At 31.5% G+C, this 11,903-nt stretch overlaps 1 protein-coding gene across 1 annotated transcript; it reads right to left on the bottom strand.

Annotated features, from left to right (window-relative positions):
- Positions 1–4,764: 4,764 nt before the first annotated feature.
- On the bottom strand, positions 4,765–5,938 carry LOC129944757 (uncharacterized). Its single transcript, XM_056054421.1, has 4 exons — positions 5,797–5,938; positions 5,438–5,730; positions 5,048–5,313; positions 4,765–4,924 (listed from the first exon to the last, which is right to left on the bottom strand). Exons 1-3 carry the CDS (start codon positions 5,936–5,938, stop codon positions 5,086–5,088), a joined length of 663 nt encoding a protein of 220 aa, XP_055910396.1. The 3' UTR covers positions 4,765–4,924; positions 5,048–5,085.
- Between the last annotated feature and the right edge of the window lie 5,965 nt (positions 5,939–11,903).

Below are 11,903 nucleotides of genomic sequence, written 5' to 3'. Positions count from 1 at the left end.
ATGGAACGAAAAAAAAAAAACCTTTTTAACATCTGGTAGAATTTTGAGAAAAATCGAATAGACAGTTTTTTTTATAAAAAATAAAAACCTAAAAAAACTACTCAAAGTTGGTAAAAAAATATTGTAACATTCAGTAAAATTTTGAGAAAAATCGAATTGACCGCTATTTTAACAAAAGTAAAAACCTAACAAAAACACAATACTGAAACTTATTAAAATTTTACTCAAATAGCTTTCCAAAAATTAAAAATATTGTTTTCAAACTTTTTTTTATTTCACAAAAAATATTATTTTTGATATTCAGTAGTTTTTTTTTTAATAAAAATCCAACAGTCTACAAAAAATATAACTCAAATTTGGTAAAAATTGATGTTCGGTTCTTGACATCTCCCAAATAACATTCATCATTTCATTGGTAAAAGTTTGTTTTCGAATAAAAATCTATTCAACAAAACTACACGTTCAAGCTAAACTATTTGATTATATGAAAATATTTTTGGTAATTTTAAATTTCTTAAGAATATTTCAACTGACAAAACCTACAAATTTTTAAGCAAGACAAATTGACAGACGGGATGGGAAGTTATCAGCGTGGGCCACATCCCAGACTCTTTTCTTTTAATTGTTACACTCTCATAAAATTTCTCATTAAATTCTGTAGATAGTTATTTTACTGAATACTATAAAACGTAAATTATGTAATACCAATTTTGTGTGGTTAATTTACCCTATAAAATGGAAACAAACAATTTAACAACATCGTGTTCATATAAAACTGATAAAGAGTAAATTAAAAATAAAACCAAAAACTGAAAAAAATAAAAATGATTGCATCCTTAATCGAATTAAAACTCATCAGCTTGAATATGCACTTTAATTTAATTTTGGCGCCCGCCAAACTGGAAACAATTTATCCTTATTTTTCGCACATTGAATATTTAAACACTATGTACCGTAATGAAGGTCCTCTCCACCATCGATTTAGATACATATACATATGTGTATATGTATACGAGTACATTTTCCAGATCGAAAAACAATTTGAAAATGACAACAGAGTTTAATATCATTAAACACGAAATATCTGCGTCTGTTAAATAAGTGAAATGTAATCCCGATAAAGTCGACATATCTACACACAATTTATACAATTTTCAATATTTCTATCTAATTAATTTAGCACACAAAATAAAACAACAACAACAAAAACAAATACAAGTTCTGCAAATATCAAGAATAGATTCGAAATTCAGCGATTAAACCGATTTACGGATGTTCCACTTCGCAAATACTCGTATTATATAAAAGTCGTTCACAATAAACACAAAATTAAATAAATATAGAATTTAATAAATATCTAAAAACGTACATACATAGGTTCATTCAAATGTATTGAAATCATGAGCATGACCTAGAAATATCGATTATATAAAATTCAATTAAATTGAATTCGCGAAAAATATGTACGTAGGTACATAAAATTGAAAAACGAAATGAGATGATGTTGTTTATATGCATTTTCACTGTGAAATTGCATTTTCGATTCTAAATGTTATTTTCAAATAAAATCATTCATTCATTCAATGATTCAAGTCGATTTTGTAGATGAATGCTGAAATAATGATGATTTGATTAGATTTTCGGCGAAATGTAGACCCATAACAAAAGCAATTGGATTTGAGTAGATTTGATCAAAATTTCAGAATTGAAAATAATTGTGAGGAAAGGAGGGGGGGGGGTGATGGAAGACCGTTTTTGTCCAGGAAGATTATGGACTTGTGTTTTATTTTCTGCTTAAATTAATAAAGGTCTAATTAAAACTTTGTTTATAAAAAAACGATGTCTTAAAACAATCATTGTATTCATTCCTTCATTTTGAATTTAGAAAAATAGCTGAAGGGTTTTTCAATAAGGATGGGTTGATTTTGACAGTTTGTGGCGGCCATGTTGTTAAATTTCCATAGGAAGTTATTGTAATCGGTCCGATTTGTCAAATTGAAAATGTTGACATTTCTCGACGTTTCAAGGTCTCTAGAGTGGAAGATAAGGTTTTTACAGAGATGTCTGTACAGATGTTCGTACGTTCGCGACGTTTTCTTGTCATCTATAACTCAAGAACCAGAAGAGATATCGATGTCAAATAAATTTTGTTGTTTAGATAATAAGGCATAAAGATGCAGAAAGGGCTCTCAAGAAAATTGCATGCGTGGTTTTTTTACCATAGCAGTTTGAAAAAAAGGTGAAAATTTTTGTTAACCCTAAATTTATTTTTTACTCAAATATCTTTTCAAAAAAAGAGGCTGGGTGCGACCCACACTGATAACTTCCCATCCCGACTGTCGATTTGTCTTGCTTAAAAGTTTGTCTATATGTACTCGTATCAATTTTTACCAAATTTAGGTACTATTTTTTGTAGATTTTATTTTTTATGAAAAAAAAGACTGTTGGATTTTTATATAAAAATTACTGAATATTTTTAATTTTTCAAAAGCTATTTGGGTCGATAATCAATTTTTACCAACTTTTGTTAATTTTTGTTTAGGTTTTTATTTTTTTGTACAAAAACTGTCAATTCGATTTTTCTCAACATTTTTCAGAAAGTTGAAAACATTATTTCTTATAAGATAAAATAAGATTGAAGCCCAAATTTCAAGTTTTTGAAAATTTGAATCAGAAGTAAAATTTTTGCTTTAGCTTTTCAAAAATTAAAAAATTTGTTTTCAAACTTTTTTTTTTATTTCACAGAACTTATTGTCTTCGATGTTTAATAATTTTTTTTTTATATAAATCCAACAGTCCGTTAAAATGTACAAAAAATAGTACGCGAATTTGGTAAAAATTGATGTTCGGTTCTTGATATTTCTCAAATTAATTTCATTTATCTATTCATTGGTAAAAATTTGTTTTGTACTAAAAATCTATTTAACAAAACTAGACTTTCAAGCTAAAAAGCAAGACAAATCGACAGACGGGATGGGAAGTTATCAGTGTGGGTCGCATCCCAGCCTGTTTTTAATTTTACTTTCTGTCAAACCATATCCCTTTAATAAGTTACAAAAGACAAATCATCATGTCAAATTACAGCGTCGTCAAATACGTTGGATGTTCTCTAGTAGAAACGATGCTAAATCGTCATCCTTCCAAGTGAATTATTAAACGTTTTGTGGCCAAATTGTAGACCAAGGGCTCACTGAGCAATCAGCTCATATCCGTACCTTAACGTAAATCATGATCTGCCGAAAACGTCGAAAAACTCTTCGGGAAAGTGTGCAGCAGAATCCCAGTTTGTCAATTCCGCGTTTTCCACAAGAACTTGGGCAGTCCTAGACCACAACATACAAAGTCCAACTGACACGGTAGCTTAAACCAAACAATCATACGCAGTGTCATGATCCCAATTTTTGGTCGAAAAATAATATTTACAGATGATGCCCACCTCCGGATAAATGGGTACGTTAATTCGCACAGGATGGCGGTACGTGCCATGCCAGATAGCTCAAGACACAAACAATATTTTGCGAGAGCTGTTTTATTGCATGGTTATCTCGAGTTGAGGCGAAGCACAGTGTGTCGATTGTATGGACAAAGTGGACAAAAATCAATTTTTGAAAATAATGTATATGAGCAAACAAAATTTTTTTTGGAAATTAAAGAAATAGCGTATTTCACTTAACATAAGACATTTTTAAGCCCCCTGCCAAGCCTACTTTTAACAAAAGGTAATAAGATGACAGCTTTAAGCAGTGTTAACAAGTATTAAAACGGTGGTAAATAAAAAAGTAATATATGAATATAATGCAAAATCCGCCCACTGCCACAAATATACAAAAGTTATAATACCCCAAGCAACAATTTGAAGTTGAAATACGGTAAATAGACCGTCCATGAACCTGCGTTATATAACTCTATAAGTTACAAATTAGTTTCAATAACGTCCAAAAAACCTCACAATGACGTTCCAGTACCCTGTTTTGGTCAGTAGAATTAGAATGTTGGTTAGAATGAAGTTTGTAAAAACCCGGCTTGCTTATAACAATGTTATAGCTGCCGTTTAAATGAAGTTAGTAAAAAACCTTTATTTTGTTGTTTTTTGTTGATTTCCGGTTACTTCACAACCTCAACAAAACCTTTAATACAGGGTTTTTTACCAACCAATATTTAGTTGATTGACGGTTGATATCTTACTTTTTTTTGACGCCCGTTTGAATACAATTTTAAAAAAACCTGTTTTGAGACATTTTTACGGTTTTTTATAAACCATTTCCAACCGTTTCTAAAAGGTTCTAACAAAACCTGTAATAGCCCTATAGTAACTTTGTTACCGTTAATTTTCGGTTCTCAAAAAACTTGTTAATGCCTTAGGTTAGTTTGAGATGTTTGCAGTTTTTAAAAAACCTGAATACAAATTTCCTAGGTTCGATTGAACACTAGTCGTTTTGACAATTATTCTCTCTATCTTATATCTATACTAGTGATAAAGAGATCAATTGTCAAAACGATTAACGTTCAATCGAACCTAGAAGATATCGGCCCATGAGTTCTGAAAATTGGAAAAAAAACATATAAAACCATTCTTTTTTATGCTTACGTGATCAGGACTTGAATCGTTGTCTAGTAGTAACTTTTTTCAAATTTTTCGCAGCTGGAAGCAAAATCCTTTTAAATAAAAAGATAAAATTTAAATGTATGGGGTTATTTATTTCTACCTATAATCTATAATGTAACTTAAAAACTAAAAACTTAAAACTATGTATGTAGTGAAGATATAAAAAAAGAATAAGAATAAAATAAGAATTTATCTTAGTTTTTGTTTATAGTTGTTGTTGGTGGTGTAGATGGTGGTGGAGCTGTTGATGGTGATACTGATGATGGTGATGCTGATGATGGTGCAGCTGCCGATAATGATGATGAAGCTGATTTATTGCTTTAAATAAATAAAAAGCACACACAAACAATAAATATTTTATTTAATTATTATTTACCGAGTGTTAAGTACATAAAGAAAAATTATTGAATTGAAGGAACTAAAAACACATAAGTTACTTACAGTTGGGGCTTGTTCATGCGAAAAGGTGCATGTTTAATTCAATTTTTAAAAAATGTGGCGCCCTCCACATCCGTAAAATTGGAGAATCGAACCCTCACCGCCTCCACAATGGCCGAAAAAATGGAATGATTGTGGTGGAAACATTTTTTATTGTATGTTCCATTCCACGTGAACAGTGATAGCAGCTCATCCTTAGACAATAACTTTGCTATTGTTCTAAGTGTTTTGACAGCATTCACCCCCCCGAATGTAGACAACTTAAGAATCTAAAAAAAACGAAAACGAAAGAAAATTGAGTTTAAAAACTGGAAAGCAAACCTTTTTGAAAAAAGGATTTAAAAGTACATTGTTCATTATGATAAATGCATTAAATAAAACAGTTTATCTTACCAAATTTCTTTTAAATTGAAGGTCCTGCGGTAGCCTTTGCTCCATCTCATCCAGCTCCTGTGGTGTTGTGAGAGGCGACAATTCCTCCAGGAGGTGATCCGCCACAATTTCTCGGCCGACATTTTGGCAAATTTTCTCCACTATACAGGTGAGGGAGACTTCAGTTTTTGCTATAAACTGCTGCAGCAGTAACTTTATGGCTACCACCTCACCTGCCAGTTTTCTAACTTCACTTAAAAGCTGGACCTGTGTTTGTTCAGATGCCCCTGGAGCAAAAATAGGAGATGCAGGAACTGAAAAAAGATGAAAATAAACTATAAATAAGGAATATTGAATAATTAACAGATTATTTTTGTTACCTTCAATTACACTCAAAATTTGAGGACGATCCTCGATTTGACACGTGGGAGAGGGTGTGCATGAAACATCGGCTTCTAGGGTGTCATCGGAGGTGTGGAAAGATTGATTTCCTGGTAAATTAAATGTAAAATAAGCTGACATTCTAGTACAAATAGTACAATAATAACAATAATAAAAGTTAAATTTTGTTTGGAACAACTTTTTGCTTACCTGAGTCTGCTAGCATCGTCGACATTAAATTATTATACTACGCAAACAAGGAGGGAAGTTTGTCGACTTGCTCCGTCTACAGGCCATTCTCTGCCATTGTGGTTGCGGGTCCGTACAATTTTTCCGACCAAGGACAGATTCTTTCGAGTTGGAGGCCATAACACTGTGCACCCATCATGCACCCAAGTTTTTGGCACAGCTGTTACGAGCTTCGCCCCATCCTCAATTGTTTCAACAACACAAAACATAGCAATGAACTAAAGGAAACATAACAAATTCGTTGCCTTGTAGAGTTATTTTAAAAAGTTTAAAATAATAAAATTTAAAGCGCACGCGCGTCACCAACAACTCCTGTCCACCAAATATAAAAGAAGACTGAACCAGAGAGAAAAAACTAAATTTTTTTCTCTCTGGGCTGAACACTGAACTGATGAACAGAAATATTTGAGAAATCCGATATGTGAACGAGAGAGAGAGAGAGAGTTTACAGCCAATATGAGAGTGTGCGTGTGCGTCTGGGGTTTGAGTTTAGTTCAATCGCAGTTAAAATAATGTGTTCAGTTGTGGACTGGTAAAATTATCGATATTGTAAAACTAAGGTTCCTATGTGGTTAGTTGTCAACCAAAAAGTAACCAGTCTGGGTTAAAACATCGTAATTTAAAAACTTATTCCACACCTGTGTTTGGATTTAGTTGAATTTCAACCAAAAACTAATATTCTGGGTTAAAAAAACGTAATTGAAGTACTTATTACAAACTTTTTTGTCTGATTTGGGTTGATTTTCAACCAGAAACTAATACTTACCGTTAAGAAAGAAAAAACCAAAAAATACAAATAGTTTTCAGATTCAGATTATATTTAAAACAAAAATAATAAATATGTAGCTATTTTGGATTGAAAACTCCGTAATTTAGGGGCCAGTTATAGGTATCATTGAAAAGCATAATTGGAAATGTTTGAATCGTTTTTTTTTGTATGTTTTCTTTTAGCTAGAAAAGAAAATGATGCAAAAAACACGTTTTTAACTCAAAATTAACTAAAAAAAAACCATTAAAAAAAAGTTTAAAGTATAATTTTTCGAAACAATAACATTTTAAATATTTTTTTTTTTATGAAATTAGTTGCTTTTATTGATTCCTAATCAAAAACTAAAAACCGAATGGTTCCATGTCTTATAGTTTTTGATAAAATTGAAAATTACTTTTCTATGAGAAATTTATTTTCAAGTACAGTTGCTTGAAATTTATGCTACGACATCCAATGTTTTTTAAATATACATTTACGTGGCCTGAAGATACATATTTAAAATTTTAAGAAATTAAAATGTAATTCATTACAAGAAATTCACATTACAGCATACCTCAATACATATTTCGACTGTTTTTACGCCATTATGCTGGGTACTACCCTACATAAATACCAAAAAAATAAATTTTTCATAGAAAATTAATTTTCAATTTTCTCAAAAACTATAAGACATAGAACCATCCGGTTTTCAGTTTTTGATTAGGAACCAATAAAAGCAACTAATTTCATAAAAAAAAATATTTAAAATGTTATTGTTTCGAAAAATTATACTTTAAACTTTTTTTTAATGTTTTTTTTTCGTTAATTTTGAGTTAAAAACGTGTTTTTTCGAAAACTATACATAAATTACTTTTGATTTAAAAAGTGGCTAATAGAACAAACTATTGGCTTTAAAAAAAAGTATCAAACTTGATTGCAGGTTCTACCGTTATTTTTTAATCATTTTTTTTCCAATTTTATACAATTTTCATTAAAACGCTCCTCCCGCCCAAACGGAGCAAGATAGACCCCCCCCTCCCATTGTAAAAAAAGCTTGTTTTTGACCCCTCTACCAAAAACCATTATGAAATTTCAGAGTCCCAGTTATTGTACTCTCCCCAATTGAACAATTTTGTTTGACAAAAAAGGTCGAAAAAACAATATTCTGGTTTAAAAATAGAGTAAACAAAGGACTTAGTTGAAACTATTGCCTGAATTCAGTTCATTTTAAATCAAAAATTTAATTCTGTTTGAAAAAAAATAATGCTTACAAAAGTTGGTTGATTTTAAGCCTATAAATAACGCTTTGATGAAGAGTTTGTTTTTTTTTTAAGAGTTATTTAATGACCTGTTTAAAAACTGTGTCTGAATTTGGTCGATTTATAACTAATAAAGCCAAAAATAATAAAAGATAGCTATATTGAAATTTATTCTTACGCTTGGTGTTATATCTGGTTTATTTCAAACTAATAAATATCAATCAGTGTTAAAAAAGTGGTATTCTAAAACTAATTTCAAATTGTCGCTAGAAATGAGAGGAAAAATCACTCTTATTAAATGTAGATTTATAATTGGTTGGCCTTAAACCAACAAAAAAAAAAGGGAACAGTTAGGAAATAGTAAACAAAATTCTATAATTTAACCTTAAAGTTATAAAATGCAAATTCACTAACGGAAATTTAATTTAAGTTCTGATAGGATGAAAACGTTACCCCAGGTAAACTTCAAAGTTAGAAAGATGTAATAACTTTTCCCAGGTGAAACTAGAATTATAATTAAGCTTTATTTTAGACCATAAGTAAACTTAGAGTGTTGAAATAACTTAATTAACACCATATAACAACCAGAGATTTTGAAGGTTTATTTTTGACCCACAGTAAAGTTATACCCGGCGGTTCAAATTGTTGCTTGGGACGTGTATTGAATAACCACAAAATATATAAAAATGAAGGATTTTTTGAAGTATGTACGTGGGGGACATTTTTATTGCTTGCATAAATAATAATTGTATTGCAAAAAATGTTTATTATTAATGAAAATTAAGAACTATTCCGATGAAAAGTAGTACCCGTGGCATGATGGTTAGTGCGTTGGACTACCATGCCAGAGGTCTTGAGTTCGATCCCTGGCTATGCCATCTAAAGTCTTTTCACGGGCACTGCCTCTTGCGAGGAATTGACAAATTCTCCAAGAGTAACTTTTGTCATGAAAAAGTGCTTTATCAAATTATCCGTTCGGATTCGGTATATAAACTGTAGGTCCCCTCAATTCCCGACAACATCACTTGCACTCAGGAATGGTTGAGAGTTGTAAGTCACTTGGTAATAGGTCTCAACGGACTGTTGCGCCACCCAATTTATTTTATTTATTCCGACGAAAAATCACTATAGAAGTTTTCAAGAGGAGTTGATAAAGAGGATGCATTTAAAGTGTTTTCATCCGCTTTAATAGAAGCCCTGATATCGCTCTAGTCCGCTTTTTCTCAGATTCGATATGAAGGAATCAGACTTTAAAAGTAATGTAGTCAAGAGATCTTTATTTGTATTGACCCGAGATGATTTTCTTGAATGAGAAAGGCTATTTTAGGAGGCTCAAGTAGGTTATACGAGCACCTACCCAGTTCTGGGAATTGTACTCCAGTTTCGGACGAATATAGGATTTATAGATTATAGCCAGATCAGTAGGGGTAAAAAACTTCTTGCATATTCGGAGAAAACCTAAACTCTTAGCAGCATTTTTGGCGATGTCAAATATGTGATCACTCCACAACAAGCGGTTGTAATGCAAATACCTAAGACTGAAAGCAGTTCGGTCTCCTCGATGCAAGTACTACTCATGGATAGTGGCATATGGGGAAGTTAACGCTTTTGTGACAGTAGACAGCATTGAGTTTTTGAAGCTTTAAATTCTACACAGTTTTTGATTCCCCATGCTGTAAAGATCAGAATTTAATGAGCTTATCATACGCTGCCGTTGGTAGTCCACATCCAAAGAACAAGGAAGAGAATCTAGAAACGAATATAAAAAGCTGAGGGTACTGTCATCAGCGAAACAATTAAGTGGGTTAGAATTTTCAGACAAAAGATCATTTATAAAAATAAGGAAAAGTGTCGGAGACTTAACGGAGCCCTGGGCACACCATCATTTATATTATGGGTTTCAGACTTGAATCCGTGCAAAACAACTTGTATTGAATTTCTAATCCAACGAAGAAGAGATTTGTCAATACCAAAAGCATTCATCATATCATTTTTTTGATAAAAAAGCAGGATGCCAGACTTTATCAAATGAGTTGAAATATCAAGTGCAATAATCTTACTTTTTCCAAAACGATGTAAAGATTTGTTATACTGTTCGGTGAGATAAACCATGAGAGATGAGATCACCAGTGGATCTATTGCAACGAAAGACATACTGCCGGTTATTAAGAAGCTTCCGTTCTTCAAGATATTTCTTAAGCTGAAAATTTATCAGCGTTTCCAAGAGCTTGGAAAGAAGGGTCGTAAGTGCAATTGGACGATAGTTAGATGGTGAGGAGGATTCGCCTTTTTAGAGACAGACTAGACAAATGCAGTTTTCCATCCACTCGGAAAGAGACCTGTAGAATGGGAAAGATGAAAAAGCTTACGCAGTAATTTTGCCAGCGTTGAAGAAAACCTCCTAAGAACAATAGCGGGGATACTATCCGGGCCAGCGGATTTGTGAATGTCAAGATTTTTAAGTACTCTAGTAACTGAACGAGTGCGAAAGAAGATTAGTCCCATGGAATCGTTAACGCTTTCAAGTACAGGCGGAGTCATATCATTCATTGGCAGCATCGAGCTGTGCTGCTTTATCAATCGAGCTTACGTAGTAAGTGTCATTGGAAACGAGCGTAGAAACTGACGATGACGAAGTGTTGCGCACATTTTTTAAAAATGACCAAAATCTTTTACTACCATTGCGACATTGTAGTTTTTTTTGCCGCAATTTCTGGTCATGCAAAAATTTAATGCGTCGTATATGTATGTTACAGGTCTTTCTAGCTTGTTTGAACTTATTCCAGTTTTCCTCGGTTGGGTTGGCTTTGTAATTCTGGAAACTTTTTGGTCTAATAACCTCTTTACAACTCGAATCAAACCATGAGTTTTCTTTGGGGATACAATTTCTCATTTCACAAAGAATAAAGTTTGTAATCAAATCTGCACATCACTATCGAGGAAGCATAGAACTTCACTTAAAATTCCTGAAGAATACATAGAGTATTGGCTTTCTCATATTACTAAAAAGTTCTCGTAGGAGTTTTAACTTTAACTGGGGTGTTTAAAATATATTTAAAACATTTTAGAACTATCTTATCGAGCATACAGAATTATTTTACATTTTCTTCAAAGTTGAAACTTAGGTCATATTTACTCTGAAAATAATTCTTAAATAAATTCATAAGTCAATTAGAAAAATGTTCACTTCCGATTAGTCTTGAAAAAAAAAACAATGGAAGAACAACCTCATTTGGAAATTAATATTTTCCACTTCATTAAGAATACACATATAATGAATTAACCAAAAAGCTCTATACAAAAAGTATTACATGTATAAAATGCTATTTATTTAGCCGATAAAAACATTATGTATAATTGACCAATCATACTTACATCTGTATATAATTAACTACCATTTTACGTTCATTACTCCCAAGAGATGTAATTGAGATGATATAATAAATCAAATTCCATTCTAGAAAGTCCCTAGTGAGTAATCAAATAACAGTGTATATTTATATGTCTATCATTATGTACTAAAATTAATTAATATTCCAAACATTTTCTTGAGTAACTAATTTTTTGTAAATGCCCACTTTTAGCCTAAAGTAGAAGAAAATCATTTTAAAAAAACTAGAAAACAATAAACTTTTTCGTAAGCGTGTGTCTATTTCATACATTTAGTAAGTTTCATTAATCTTTAATACAATTTTACTGAACTCATTTGCCTCAAAACACCATTAATTAAGTTGCAATTTTAAAAATCTCTTCAAGAAAAAAATGAGGCTTTAGGTTAATAAATAATAATATTATTTAAAATACAAAAACACAAGCGATATTTTTAGAACTAATTGCAAACCATCCCAAA

The sequence above is a fragment of the Eupeodes corollae genome, chromosome 2 (genome assembly GCF_945859685.1).
Source record: "Eupeodes corollae chromosome 2, idEupCoro1.1, whole genome shotgun sequence".
Taxonomy (NCBI): Eukaryota; Metazoa; Arthropoda; class Insecta; order Diptera; family Syrphidae; genus Eupeodes; species Eupeodes corollae.
Note: the sequence above shows the minus strand (reverse complement) of the source record. Positions and strands in the feature narration are given on the sequence as shown.